General features: G+C 38.0%; 1 protein-coding gene across 1 annotated transcript in view; it reads right to left on the reverse strand.

The window, feature by feature from the left end:
* Positions 1–16,589, reverse strand: part of LOC136866818 (E3 ubiquitin-protein ligase TRIM33) — a 268,047-nt gene that overhangs the window by 175,359 nt on the left and 76,099 nt on the right. Inside the window, exons 4-5 of the mRNA XM_067143924.2 lie at positions 14,805–14,953; positions 9,589–9,699 (exon numbers count right to left, since the gene is read on the reverse strand). Coding sequence (XP_067000025.2) covers positions 9,589–9,699; positions 14,805–14,953 — 260 coding nt within the window. The remainder of the gene's footprint in view (positions 1–9,588; positions 9,700–14,804; positions 14,954–16,589) is intronic.

Raw genomic sequence — 16,589 nt, forward strand, 5'->3', positions numbered from 1 at the left:
TAGAATTAAGTAGTTTCGTAAGAGTAGGGTGGTCTTTTCCGCAGTAGTAGTCATAAATATGCCGACGAATGGCATCTTGCTGGTAAACATCCAAGTTCGTTACTCATTTGTCCTAATTCCTTCTCTTACCCGGTATTTCAAATTTAGAGGATCCAGGAGATTGTTCCTCAGTGTGATATTTATTTCCCCCTTTCCAACTGCCATTACTGTGTATTTACTTACTTTGGTAACATCAGCAGTTCTCTGTACGGCTTGTGCTACAGGCAGTAATGTAGCACGGTTCTCCTTTTCTTTTTCAAAGTAATTGCGCACGTTGGACACAATTTCACGGAATTGGCTTCTCAAGGGAGTGTCTTGTGCTACACCTCTCGATTTATTGCCACTTGTCTTTCCTGAGCTATCCAGATAGCGTTCTTGATACAGGTGTTGTGCCTAGTATGCATTCTGTCTAGTTTCTCCATAGATGAATAAAATATCCACATATTCATAGCTGGAATATCACGAGGCAATGAATAAACTTTGTGTTGTGTTTTGACTTGCCTTGAAGGAGGAGAGTTCACGCAGCTACATACCTACCTGCCACTGCATGTTGTTATCATTGCCCTACCTGTGGTCTGCAAAGCGTGGAACATGTACGGCGTAGCTAATTGGCTGTTTGTGTCCTAGCCACAGACCATCACCTCCTCATGCTCGTCCAATCCAGCTTAATACCCTACGCCATGATACATATGGCCCATCACAGTGCCAAATAAAAAATCAGTCTGTGGAAGCTATCAAGTATGCAACTTTACCACATCCCAGGTAACTGGCAGCAAAATAAATAAAAAATATTTGCAAGGGATTTGAACCTTCGAGCTCTGTCCACTAACATCTCCCACTGCACCCTTGCCAATTGAGCTATTGCAAAGCTTGACATGCAGTGCGCAGTTTCCAGCCTATACAATACCTGCTGCTGGTCTGTGTGTGCTCCTCCTGTTGTAAGGTATGTGTTCTTTGTATCTGTGCTTGTTTTACAGGTTCATTCAAGGTATCCATAATGAATTAATATATAGTGCTCACAATTCCTGCTGTCTTCTAGTCCGTAAGCACACTTCTCATTATGTTACCTCGGTTTAGGGAGAGGGACAGATGTATTTCAGAATTGTAGTAAAAGCATCGGAATGCATACAACTAAATCGCAACGGGCTGGTGAACCACCCGGTATAATTTTTTTGTAGAACTTCATTCTTCAGTATTATTCAAGTACAGTGTGTTATATTGTCTTGTAGAGGGAGAAAGTAAGGTAGAAGGTATTACGCACATTGAAGTATTTGCACGAGCATGTGGTGTGTTGACATGTTTTTGCATGTGTACTTTCTTCGAGAGAAAACCCATCAGTGTATGTTCACCGAGTTCAAACAAGTGACCATCTACAACTAATGTAGTAGGATTTTCTATATATGAGAATATGATTTGAGTTTATCAGATAGTAATTTGCATGCTGAGAGATGAATTTATGTCACTGAAGTTCTTGTATATTTATCAGTTTAGAAACAAATCTGGTAGAAGTGAATAGTTTTAAGCAATACGACGGGGCATCTGAGGATAAAAATATGAAAAAGGATTATATTATTTGGCATATACAAGCAAGCAATACCGTACTTTATTTCTGATTCTGAATTAGGAATATGATATTAATAAGAGAGCCAGAGATAGGTTATACTAGGAATTATGTGAATAAAGGAATGGCCGTGTTGCCGCATTGTGAGGCGAAGTGAATGCCGCCAGGTGTTGAGTGTTGAATGAAGTGAAGGAAGGGAAGGCCCCTTGAGAATTTATTACTTCCTTGACTGTGCCTTGCTGTAAGAATTCCAACTTTGAGTACGGTCATTGAAAGGAATTACAGTGTTTTATATCTCATGAACTTCTTTGTCGACTAATTAAGAGCACAGCACAACGTTTGTATTTCGTAACTTCAAGTTCGTAATCTCTAGTTAGGAGATAGGACATTTTAGATACGCTGTGATATGACATCATGAAGGACTGAAGGATGTTACTTCCACTCTACACATGACCACGGACTTGGATTTGCGCTGATGGGAGATATCATAGAATATTTAATATATTTGTGTGTGTTCATTCTGTTTTTTTTTTTTTTTTTTACAGATTGTTTTATGCTGCACCGACACAGAGAGGTCTTATTGTGACAATGGGACGGGAAGGGGCTGGGAGTGGGAAGGGAGCGGCTGTGGCCTTAATTAAGGTATTTCCCAGCAATTGCCTGGTGTGAAAATGGAAAACCATCTTCACGGCAGCCAAAAGTGGGGTTCGAACCCACTATCTCCTAAATATGGACACTGGCTGAACTTAAGCGACTGCATTAATTTATCTATAGCATATTTTGTTGTAATACAAGTTCTGCCTTGTATTTTTGTTGCCATGTGGATTCTGTTCCAATGGTTTGACATGTATTTTGGAGCAAGGGATAGTCTCCCTTTGCTATAGAATCAGTGCAGATTTATTATTTTGAGCATTTTTCAAGATAGGTTTTGTAGAGCCCTTGGCTAAAATTTTAATTCAGTGTGTATAATGTAACATTACCTGATGTAATGCAAGTCAGTCGACAACTACTTATACCTGTTAATGATTAATTTTTAACAAAGGGAGTGATCATTACATGGGGGTAAACTTATCAGGACCTCGTTTTTAAACATCAAATGATGACTGACAATTTTAACACTTTACAGTTTTCCAAGCCATGGGCTTATGTCGTAACGTGTTCGCGTCATTTGTGGCTTATCTATTTCTTGTCAGATTAATTGTTTGTTTTATTTATTTTTTTCTTTACGTTTTGCAGGTCAGGATCATCTTGCTACCATATGTGCCAGTAAATGGTACTACCTGCAACTGTTGGGCTGAGGGTCTGGCAGCCAATACCAAACCACGAAAACTAAAGAACCAATGGCTGTGGGCGGAGGAGTACTCCCTTAGCAGGTTTGATGAAACCTGTGTGTAGGAAATGACACACAAATTTATAACAATACCACTGCCTTGCAGATTGCACAGAGGACTACCAAAGGCTAAGGGAGTTAACCCGACCTTGTGTTAGACCCAGCACAGGGCCTCACGAATTCAGATAAAGAACGCGTCATTTCGATTAACAATCTATTACGAGATGGTCACATTAATGTAGCGAAAAAAGAAATGGAGACAATTATTCACAGTGCAACGACGATAGTTAAAAATGACAGGAAGGCAAAGCCATGGTTCGATACTACCTGCTACAGAACTCGACAGGAGGTCTTACACTATCTTCATGTTCTTAGATATTCCCCAACAGATGTTACTCTTCATGATTATGCTGAGAGACGAAAGGAATATAAGAATCTCATTAAACTCAAAAAGACAGAGTACTATGAGAAAATAGGTAAGGAACAAATTGAAAAGGCTAAAAGTCAACCATACAGTGTACTCAGGCCAAGAATACCAAAATTCCCTCCAGACATTCTGATAGAAATCTGGGTTGAACACTTCTCCAAGGTCCTCCGACCTAGCGATACAAGACCTGCTAAGAGATTTGACAAGATATTGGAATTTGATAACTCTCTCCTATTCACACAAGACAAAGTAAACGATATAATCACATACCTGCCAACTTTACAAAACCAAAAATCAGGAGATTTTGATTTTTAAATCAGGAAAAATCAGGAGAAATCAGGAGATACAATTGGTCAAAATTGCTTATTCTACATGTCTTGCGCAACACAGTACTACGATATATTTATAACACTTATTGTCTCAAAGCCCGACTGTTGCTATACGAGGCTACAAGGCTAAAAATTACACATCTCTATTCCCTCACCGGAAGTGCGTGAGTGGGATGATCGGTCTCTGATAAGCCTACCGAAAATAGTATGAACTCATGCTCCAGATGTGTGAATCAGTCATGCACTTAGATGCCATTACTTAGCAAGTGCATAGATTAATATATTGCATCAAGCACCCGCGCAATTATGCGAAGCGCAATGCTATTTGGATCAAATAACTAGCTGATGTACCCGTGCTTCACTACGGAATTCTCAGGAAGACTGTCCTTATAGTTTTCCCAACTGAAGTCAACATCTCATTACGACGCCAGTATGAATGTCGTGATTAAATGCTATGATTTCATACGAAATATTCGATAAAATGAAAACAGTACATTTTCTCAATTTTTGCGAAAGGTACTACAGTGTCAATCTAACAGTTCAAAGTTTCAGAGCTAGAATGACCAGGCTGCAGACAGCCGCAAACACTCTTGTGTAATTATTCTGTTTAAGTGTGCAGCACACTGCTCTTCAAATCACTACCTCCGAGTAGGGATCGAATAGCTGGAATACTATGATGATCCAGTGTGTAACGTACCAGCAGTATTAGAAAATTTATGAACCAGAAGAATGGCATGCTAAAGAAGAGAGATCTAACTTCCCACTCCCCAGCTTCTTCCCGCCAGTATTCAGGCAGGCTGTTATACTTGAAACCCAGCAGTAATCCCGTCTATCGTAGATAAATGGCAGCAGAATACACAAAGCACATCACAACAAACAATGGTCAATGTAATGCTATTGTTGATCAATTTTATGAGCTTTCTATATTGGAGGCCTTCACATTTAGTTTTCTTCTGAATCTGTGATATTAGAGCATCTAATGTAAAGTGAGTCGTCCTTTCTTTCATGACTCCCTCTTGTGGTATTATTCAAGTGATCGTTCCTTCATGACTTTCTTCATTATTATAATCTTCAAAATTTAATCACCATCACCACCAATATTATTGTAGTCAGAACAGTAAAACTGAACAAGCAAATTATCACAAAAATAATTTATTCTATTATTACCACCTATTCAATACAAGCCACGTGCTTTGTGGATGAAATCTACATAATACTATATACACTTCTCAGGGACATGTTTCGCCCCTTGTTAACGGCATCATCAGCCTGTAGGTAACCTTAAGGTCAAATGTCTGAAACATTATCTATTCATATATGGATTACAATGAAAAGTATGTTACACATTAATCCATGTATGAATAGATAATGTTTCAGACATATGAACTTAAGGGTACCTAAAAGGTTGATGATGCCCTTAACAAGGGGCAAAAAATGTACCTGAGAATGTTATACGAATCAATCATGCGAAGTGTCTCTTGCAAAACTGAATAAGACAAATAATCGGAAATTGCATTCTCTGTAATTTTTGTTATGTAGTATTTTTCAATATGACCACTAAGATAGGTAATTTTAAAAAAAATTTTGGGACCTTCCCCTAAACTACCATTTCGAACAGAGTGAATAAAATTATTTATAGCATCGACTGTAGTTCCTTATTCCCTGACTTTACATACAATTCTGTTCACCCATTTTCTCGTACATCGGTGCTGATATGGACTTAGCAAAATAATAATAATAATAATAATAATAATAATAATAATAATAATAATAAATCTAAATTCATGAATATCTCTGTTATTACAGCCGGTACGGTAAAAATGTATAAGACATAAATGATAGGAAATTTAATAATATATAACTTTAGTTATGTAGTATTTATCATTAGGGCCAATAATAACAAATATTTGAGAATTAAATTTTAGGCCTCCCCCTAAACTACCATTTCACTCAGCGCGAATAACATTATTTATGGCCTAGATTGTAGCAACTTATTCCCCGACGTTATATACCGATTTTCATTAAATTCTCTTCAGCCGTTTTCTCGTGATGAGCCTGCGCACGTACAGACAGACAGACAGACAGACAGAAATTACGGAAAATTAAAACTTATTTCTCCTCGTTAATATGGCCACGACCGGTACGGAAATATCATTCTTTTTAAATTCTGAGCAATGTACAGACAAAACATTTTATTTATATTGAGATAAATTAAAATTAGTCAGAATTGTCTCCAAATGGCTTCTAAAATCTCTAGAAGTCACCCGTCGTTATCATTGAAATTATGTCACTATATTACTAAGAAAGCGACTAGTCTCTAGAATCGACCAAAGAGGATGGAATCGACTAGACTGACGTGAACGAACACAGCACGCGAGAACGAGAGATTGACAATCGATATGCGCGTCGCGATATACAGGTTTCAATAAACATCGCACATTCGCGCACATTTCTCGCATTAATAAACTTCGATATTTCGTTTGAAAGCGGCCATTGAGCGAAGGACTTCCGGCCACTGACGTAAAAAAGCTGAAATGGAGGGATTTGAAAACAAATGTTTGAAGTTCACCAAAAAATCGGGAGAAAAGGTAGAATATTCGGGAGGCGGGAAAAACTGTCGAAAATCGGGAGTCTCCCGCCTGAATCGGGAAAGTTGGCAGGTATGTAATCAACAAGCTGAATATGAAGAAAGCTTGCAGACCAGATAACATTTACAATGAACACATACAGAGTGCGGCTCCTGATCTTCTGGAATCGAGGACACTTCTGTTCAATGAATGCCTACGACAGGGTTGTATTCCGGATCATTGGAGAACCTCTACTCTAAAGCTCTTGTACAAAGGGAAAGGGGATCCTTGTGATCCTGATGCTTACAGGGGTATCGCCTTGGAATGCACTCTTTCGAAATTATTAACCAAACTTATAACAGGAAGGCTAAAAACTGTAGTAGAAAGTTTTCTTCCTGAGGAGCAATTTGGCTTCAAAAAAGGTTGATCGACTATTCATGCAATTCAGTGTTTACAAAATGATATTCACGAGGCTCTCCGGTTTAAAAGAGGGAAGTTGATTACGGTGTTTGTGGACTACACAATGGCTTTCGACTCAATTAACCGAGTAAAACTGATGGATAAATTAACAACTTTATTGGGTGAGAACAACCCTTTAGTTCGTATAATTAATAACATTTTGGCAGAACACAGACTTCAAATTAACGACTCTGTATCCATATCTACAGGAATTGATCAGACAATTGGGGTATTACAAGGGGATCCCTTGAGTCCTATATTATTCAACATTGTGACCCATGATGTGATGAAAGCAATTAAGACAAATGGAGTACAAACCTACATCTATGCTGATGATATGGTCCTCGCTTCAGCTTCTAGAGATGCACTTCAGGAAGTAAGACAAATGGAGTACAAACCTATATCTATGCTGATGATATGGTCCTCGCTTCAGCTTCTAGAGAGGCACTTCAGGAAGTTACTAGTTTAGGCTCGAATCAACGAACTGAATATAAACAAAAATAAAACAGTAATGATGACATTCAAACGAGGTGGGAGACACAGTGACTCCGAGACCATTACGTACGAGGATTAAGAGCTGGAAACAGTAAACAAATTTAAATATCTAGGTATAACGTTTCAAACTCACGAAACAACTTCCACTATCCATGTTAAGGGGAGGATGTCGGCAGCGATTCTTGCTATTCATGATATTCAGCACCTGCAAAAATTATCTCTGAGAACTGCACTAGCATTATTTCAGATGAAGGTAAAACCAATAATCACATATGGACTTTATTTAATATGGGAACATCGCACTAAATCAAATTTGAAAAATATCAAGAAGCTTAAGGCTACTTTTCTGAAAAGGGTGCTTTGTGTTTCTAACTGGACACCATCCAGACTGGTCTATGAATTATGTCGAGAACCAATGTTCTTGGAAGACCTGAGATTCAGCATGTCACTACCTTCAACGACGCCTTATCACGAACTACGGCAAGATCATTATCGGAAAAAAGCAGAGATTTGGAGTGACTTTTACTTTACTGATGCTATGATCAGCAGAGAATGGTCAGTTTCCAACTACGAGTTACGTCATCTTGTTACTAGATTTGCGGTACATGGTTTTCACCATAAAGTTTGCCGCACAACCAAGTTTCATACACCTACCATGAACTGTGTATGCTCTCTCTGCGATAATACTTGCGATCGTTACCATCTCGATAAGTGACCAAAGAGGAAGTCTTTGAAAGAATTATGTGACTAGTTATTTATTCCTTATTTATTGTAACATATGGCCATTGGCTGCAATAAATTCTATATTTAATGTGTCAGACCCAGCAAGCCAGCAAAGGGGAATAAACAGAAAATGAGCCTCGGATGTAAACGGAAACCAAGACATAGACCTACTTTCATGTATAATTCTGTTAAGGATAACGGTGATAAGCCCGAAGTTAAAAGGAATTATTCAAAGGAGAAAATTACTGGACAAAAAAGCAAATTCAAAATAGCAATGTTAAACACCATAGCCCTGTCTCCTAAATGTGAGGAGGTTGTAGATCACACAGAAAGAAGAAAGACTGAGGTCCTTGGACTGAGCGAAACAATGTGGAAAGAGAAAGGAAATAAATTGCCGCGGAAAGGGTACAAACTCTACGGCATGGAAATAAGAAGGAAACGAGGAATGTTGTGGCATTCATAATCAGCAGGAACATTGATGCTATGGCTGATACAGAATATGTTAATGAACGATTTATTAAACTACATCAGAAAATCAATAAAAAAACACAATTTTAAGTTAATGGTTATTAAATCTGCGATAATAAAAAATAATTGTGAAGCCGCAAAAGAACACGGCATAACCGAAGCCAATGTTTGGCGGTGACGTGCAGACAAAGATGGTCTAAAAATGCGTACTGTACAAGAAAGGCATTCATATGATTTTACAAAGCACTTAATTTGAAGGAAAAAGTGGAGGTCGTCTTGCATCCAGGGTCATCTTGGATTCGGAGAAATACGGTAAATATTGTCAATTGTCAACAACTAGTTTACAGCAGTACCACAGCCAGACATATAGAACAGACTGCTGTTCCAACAACCATGATGCAAAGAGTATAAAAAAAACGTGCTGTCATACCAAGAACTAATGAGAATGATTGCTTTTACAGCTAGATACGCTGTTATACAGATTATTGTTGCCAGCCTGAGCTTCAATGATATAAGCTTCACTTTCTCGTAATCTCCGTCTTCATTTGACGATCTTAATTCTTCCGAAGAAGAAGCCACACCCACCTATATTAACACATCATTTCCATAACCACATAGGCAGTGATGATTCTAACAAATTTCCTAAATTGCTGGAATTACTGAGTACCAGAATAGAAATGCATTCCCAGCACTTTCACAATATTAACTGGCTATATTCAAAATGGAGAAATTTCCCGATTCTACATCCAACTTATGAAATAATTAATATCGAATAACTTATAAAATAAAATAAATACAGTATATATATATATATTTTTTAAGGGGTTGTGATAAACTTTTTGTGGAGGTGACATTAAATACATCAATTAGAACGCAGAAAGCATGGTATTTTTAAAAGAAATTTACTAGTAACCTAATAAATGTTTCAGAACATTCAAACATAATCACCAATGAAAATGTCCATTAATATCTGAAAGAAAGAAGAAAAAAAAAAAAGCAAAAGGGTCTGTTAAGATAAAGTGATGTAACCCAAGAGGAATACATGAAAATAAATCTTCCCACTGACCTGGCACTTCAAAAATATAATAAAAATAAATAAATATGCAGGCTGAAAGTTAAAAGATTCTTTTAATAAAATTAACTTGGTAGTCTATTATCATAATACAACAACTGACAAAACACATACTTACTTGACAACTAAATGGGTGATTTCTTTTACCAGCAATTTTTTCTTATCCAAAATAAGAGTCTGACGATCATCAATTACTTTCATAGCGCTAGTTAACAGGACTCTTTTGTAACTGTGAACAAAGATATCATTTCATTACAACTTATTTACACTTGTATACATATATCAGCCATGCCTAGACTTGCAAGCTTACTCCTTTTCATATGGACTGAAGAAATTAAATACAGACTCTGAACAAAGATGTGTGCATTGTCTAATGCCCAGGTACTCTAATGAGTCCACTGGCCATGACATATTTGTGTGGATCATCTTTGATCAAAGAGTTAGTTACTCTTTGCCTATGAGGTGAAATTCATTATGTAAGTGTAAGTGATTCTGTGCCCAGTGCGATGACATGCATTGTGTTGTATATATAGCAAGTGATGAGGAAGGTTCAGATAATTATGTGCTTTATTCTTTTATTTACTAAGAAGCATTTTATTTTTTTAATTTTTTTGTCATCTTCACGGTGTGGGTTACTGTAGTCAAATCCTAGTTCGTGAATCATGGGCAACGGCTGAGTGGCCTAGTAAGTGGTCCTGAGAGTCAAGATACCAACTGCTATGGAATGGGAGTGGGCATCTCGGACATATTCTAAGTCATGGCCCTCCTTGTGCCAGGCGGCTAGGACTATACAATCCACCGGTGGACCATAACCCGTTAGAGGAAAGATCCTCACTTGGACTATGTGTAAGTAGGGTAGCATCCTGCTTCATGAATTTACTGAGCTCAGAACATTTTAAGTAAGCCTCGGATCTATGGGAGTAACGGAGTCCCACTCTCATTTGACAGGCGGGGGACTCCTTGGAAACAACTTGGCGAACTAAATGGAATTCGATGGGAGCTATCAATATTAAAATGGGGCTTATGGAAGAAAGAAAGTAGAACTGGGTGAGTCAGAAAAGAGGATGCGTCTGGATGTACTAGGAGTAAGTGATATTCGGGTAAGGGGAGATAACAAGGAGGAGATAGGAGATTATAAAGTGTACTTGACAGATGTTAAACAGAACATTAAACATAGGCCCTTTACTCGATGTTACGGAAAACGGTTTTATTCATTTAGACCAATTTTTCAATCCCAATCTAAACCTCAATGAAATTTCAGAAAAACCTAATATCCTTTTCGACTTTCTAATCGAAGACTTCAGAGGCATCAAAATCACGAAGAAGAAATCGATCTTTTACGCTCTGCACAACACTCTCCTATGTCGCACACTACCACCACTCCACCCACCTGACCCGCCTTAAACTCCGCCTTCCCATCCCTTCCTCTCTCCTCCCCCCCCCCCTCCTCCCCTCTTCCTGCCCCTCTCACCCCACCTCCACTCACACTTAACTTACTCACATCCATCTCACTCGTCCACAACTCTCCTCACTACACACAACCAGCACGCTGAACAAGGTGAGTCCCATATTCCATCATATTCGGCCGCGAAACCATTTTTAGCTATCCATTTCATTAACTTGGCTTTTCTTCCTTTTAAGCTTCATCACCTACGTTGAGCTGAGACGACCTCAAAAATTTAACCTTATTCAACCATTCAACGTCAGGTGTTCCGGCCTTAAACAAATATTTGATGGTCTTGCCAACCACACACAACACTGGATCTGGACTTATATATCTCCATTGATAACAATAGAAGAGTGGACAATTTTACCGCATCGTTGTATTATTATTATACTAAGACATTTACTCTCATTCATCAGACTAATTTTATTGTATAATACCCACCTGCCTCATTAGACTATAACGACTCTATGTGTTGGGTTATGCCATCATATTTTAATCATTATTCATCTAGCTCTTAATGTAAAAAACAATCAATCATTTGTACTTTGCAATGCATGTATCATTTATACTATTCTGCCCACTTTGTGATTTCTAGCTGATGATGACGCCATTAAGCGTCAAAACCGGTACTAGTAATAATAAATAACATGTTGTGAACACCTTGTACAACACACTTTGTATTGAATAGGTTGAACCTTCTTTAATTCTAATGGTTCAATGTGAGAGTTGGAAACAGAACTGAAGGATACGAAAGGGTGATTTTTAAATGTGGGGGAAATGAAAGCTAATGGGAATGGGAAGCGTTTGTTGGACTTCTGTGCTAGTATGGGTTTAGCTGTTATGAATACATTCTTCAAGCATAAGGCTATTCACCGCTTAATAGACTTTGAATTCAGGAAGTCTGCTAGGAATGTACGGGTTATTCGGGGATTTTTCGATGATACAGACCACTATCTAATCTGTAGTGAACTAAATATCTCTAGGCCTAGGATAGAGAAAGTGAAATCTTTCTGCAAACGGATAAGGGTAGAAAATCTCCAGGATGAGGAAATTAGACAGAAGTACATGGATATGATTACTGAGAAGTTTCGAACAGTGGACAATAAACAGGTTCAGGATAGAGAAAGAGAATGGGTGGCATACAGGGAGGCTGTAGTAGAAACAGCAAGGGAATGCATAGGAACGACTGTGTATAAGGATGGGAAAAAGCGAACATCTTGGTGGAATGATGAAGTGAGAGCAGCTTGTAAACGTAAAAAGAAGGCTTATCAGAAATGGCTCCAAAGAAGGGCCGATGCAGATAAGGAATTGTACATACCTAGGTAGATGAAAGAAACAGAGCAAAACAAATAGTTGTTGAATCCAAAAAGAAGTCGTGGGAAGATTTTGGTAATAACCTGGAAAGGCTAGGCAGAGCACTAGGGAACCCTTCTGGACAGTAATAAGAATCTTAGAAAGGGAGGGAAAAAGGAAATGAGTGGTGTTTTGGGTAATTTAGGTGAATTTATAATAGATCCCAGGAAATCACTGGACAGGTGGAGGGAATATTTCAAAAATCTTCTCAACGTAAAAGGAAATCTCCTTGGTGATGTCGTGAACAACCAAGCTCATGGGGAGGAAAAAAATGTTGGTGAAATTACGCTTGAGGAAATGGAAAGTATGGTAAATAAACTCCATTGTCTATAAAACAGCAGGAATAGATGAAATAAGACCTCAAATGGTGAAGTATAGTGGGAAGGCAGGGATGAAAAGGCTTCATAGAGTAGTAAGATTAGCATGGAGTGTTGGTAAGGTACCTTCAGATTGGACAAAAGCAGTAATTGCACTTATCTATTAGCAAGGGAACAGGAAGGATTGCAACAACTATCGAGGTATCTAATTGATGAGTATACCAGGCAAAGTATTCACTGGCATCTTGGAACGGAGGGTGCGATCAATCGTTGAGAGGAAGTTGAATGAAAACCAGTATGGTTTCAGACCACAGAGGGGCTGTCAGGCTCAGATTTTCAGTATGCGCCAGGTTATTGAAAAATGTTACGAGAGGAATAAATAGTTGTGTTTATGTTTCGTAGATCTAGAGAAAGCATATGACACGGTACCAAGGGAAAAGATGTTCGCCATACTGGGGGGCTATGGAATTAAGGGTACATTATTTAAATCAATCAAAGGCATTTATATTGACAATTGGGCTGCAGTGAGAATTGATGGCAGAATGAGTTCTTGGTTGAGGGTACTTACAGGGGTTAGACATGGCTGTAATCTTTCAACTTTGTTGTTCGTAGTTTACATGGATCATCTGCTGAAAGGTATAAAGTGTCAGGGGGGGAATTCAGTTAGGTGAAAATGTAGTAAGCAGTCTGACCTATGCTGACGACTTGGTCTTAATGGCAGATTGTGCCGAAAGCCTGCAGTGTAATATCTTGGAACTTGAAAATAGGTGCAATGAGTATGGTATGAAAATTAGCCTCTCGAAGACTAAACTGATGTCAATAAGTAAGAAATTCAACAGAATTGAATGTCAGATTGGTGATACAAAGCTGGAACAGGTTGATAATTCTAAGTATTTTGGTTGTGTGTTCTCCCAGGATGGTAATATAGTAAGTGAGATTGAATCAAGGTATAGTAAAGCTAATGCAGTGAGCTCGCAGTCGCGATCAACAGTGTTCTGTAAGAAGGAAGTCAGCTCCCGGACGAGACTATCTTTACATCGGTCTGTTTTCAGACCATCTTTGCTTTATGGGAGCAAAAGCTGGGAGGACTCTGGATATCTTGCTTGTTGTTTAAAGCTTGTTGTTTAAAGGGGCCTAACATCGAAGGTCATCGGCCCAACATCTGGATATCTTATTCATAAGTTGGAAGTAACAGACATGAAAGTGGTGAGAATAATTGCTGGTACAAACAGGTGAGAACAATGGCAGAAGGGTACTAGGAATTAGGAGATAAAAGCTAAGTTAGAAATGAACTCGATGGATGAAGCTGTATGCATAAACCGGCTTTGGTGGTGGGGTCATGTGAGGCAAATGGAGGAGAATAGGTTACCTAGGAGAATAATGGACTCTGGTATGGAGTGTAAGAAAAGTAGAGGAAGACCTAGCTACCACAATGATTAGATTCACTTTCTAATGTTTTCAAGATAAGAGGTATAGAACTAAATGAGGCCAAAGCGCTAGTTGCAAATAGATGATTGTGGCGACTTTAAAGATAACAGTTCTACAAAAAATATAAAATGTTTCTATGATAACTGATATTATGTAGTGTTTTGTAATCCAACTGCATGTCCAGGTTGTTCTAGTTTTAAAGTGGCTCTTAAATGGGAGGACAAGTAAAAGAGGGTGACAATGCTGACTATGATGTTCTATAATAGAAATACAGACTGGGAAACTGGACTACTAAGGAACTAAAAACAAATGTACTAAAGAAAGAACATATGGAGCCAGTGGACATAGCAGGTATGTTATTCAAGGTCTCAATGAGGAAATCTGTGAAGTGGTACAAAAATTCAGAATTTCATATACTGGTCTTCATTTTGCTGAAGGTCCATTCCTTGTACTTGGGACGAACTGAGAAAAGTACAATCAGATAATTTTCACTTGGCAGTCATTCCCCAGCTACTAAACAATGAGTGACAAGATAAATAATCAACTCAAGCATTTCTAAATTATTTTTGGAACAATTTTAGGTATGTTAATCATTTTTCAGAATGTTCCATGTGTATTCTTCCATAAAAACAGAAATCTATTTTTTTAATAGTTGTAAAAAGGCATCTTTACATACTAAGAAAGAGAAATGATCCCCTGATTGTCAACCCTAAACAGTCAATTGCTAAATAAATTTTAAGCAACAACATTTAGAACACAGTATCCCAAATAGTACGACAAATTCCTTACCTAACTTCTGAAAGAAGGTTACTTATCATTGCTCTTGTTTCTGATGCAATTTCATGGATGAATTTGTACTTATGGTCTCTATGATCAGTCAGCTGACAATCACGACATGTCAGCTTGTCACAGGTTTCACAGAACAGGGAAAGACGTTCCTGAAATTATCACAATGATTCAGTCATGAAATAAGGGTGAGTTGTTATATACTTACAACTATATAACACATCTAATACAAATACTGTAGCATGAGAAGAGGAAGAAAGGCATTAAGCTAAAACAGCAAACAGCGACTTAGTATTTACAGAGGTCAAGTACAGCACCACAAAACCTGCAAGGACATGATATTAAGAGATAAGAATAGCATATTGTTCCGTATTGAAGTGAGTTCAATATTAAGTTAAAAGAAGGTATATAATGGTCCCACCTTTCAATACTATTAAAGTAAGAAATGTAAGTTTACATTCCTATTTAATTAAAATTGGTACCGGTTTCGACCAGTATTCATGGTCATCATCAGCCAATTACAAGTAAGTGTAAAACGATGCATAGAAGAATAAAATGCAAAGTTTAAATAATTCTGTTTGGTTTCTTCTAGTGAAGCACTAAAATCTTTGAGGAGCACTGTGCGTTGAAACATAATCAAAACACATAAATAAGGTGCACAGGTAAAAATGAAGTTTCGATGATGCTGTCAGATGCAGTTTATGGAGCACTATAACACATAAGGGCGCACTGTGCGTGGGAGCTGTGAGCAACCTAAATAGGAACAAGGCACCTGGAATTGATGACATTCCCTCTGAATTACTGGCTGCCTTAGGTGAAACCAGCATGGCAAGGTTATTCCATTTAGTGTGTAAGATGTATGAGACAGGAGAAGTCCCATCCGATTTTCGGCAGAATGTTGTTATACCTATTCCCAAGAAAGCCGGTGCTGACAGGTGTGAAAACTATCACACCATTAGTTCAGTATCTCACACGTATTGTTTACAGAAGAATGGAAAAACAAGTTGAAGCTGAGTTGGGAGAAGATTAATTTGGCTTCAGAAGAAATGTAGGAACATGTGAAGCAATCCTGACTTTACGTCTGATATTAGAGGATCGAATTAACAAGGACAAGCCCACGTACATGGCATTCGTACGTAGATCTAGAAAAGGCATTTGATAATGTTGATTGAACCAAGCTATTTAAGATTCTGAAGGTGACTGGGATCAGATACCGAGAATGAAGAATTATCTACAATCTGTATAAAAATCAGTCTGCAATGATAAGAATCGAGGGCTTTGAAAAAGAAGCAGCAATCCAAAAAAGAGTGAAGCAAGGCTGCAGTTTGTCCCCCCTCCTTTTCAATGTTTACACAGAACAGGCAGTAGAGGAAATCAAAGGGAAATTTGGAAAGGGAAACACAATCCTAGGAGAGGGAAAAAACCTTGAGATTTGCCTATGATATTGTTATTTTATTTGAGACTGCAGAAGACCTTGAGAAGCTGCTGAATGGTATGGACAAAAGTCCTGCGTAAGGATTACAAGATGAAAATAAATAAGTCCAAAACAAAAGTAATGGAGTGCAGTCGAACGAAAGCAGGTGATGCCGGAAATATTAAATTAGGAAATGAAGTCTTAAAGGAAGTAGATGACTCTTGTTACTTGGGTAGTAAAATAACTAACGATGGCAGAAGTAAGGAGGACATAAAATGCAGACTAGCACAAGCAAGGAAGAGCTTTCTTAAGAAAAGAAATTTGCTCACTTCAAACATTGATTTCAGAATTAGAAAGATGTTTTTGAAGACTTT

Source organism: Anabrus simplex, chromosome 3, assembly GCF_040414725.1.
Source record: "Anabrus simplex isolate iqAnaSimp1 chromosome 3, ASM4041472v1, whole genome shotgun sequence".
Taxonomy (NCBI): domain Eukaryota; kingdom Metazoa; phylum Arthropoda; class Insecta; order Orthoptera; family Tettigoniidae; genus Anabrus; species Anabrus simplex.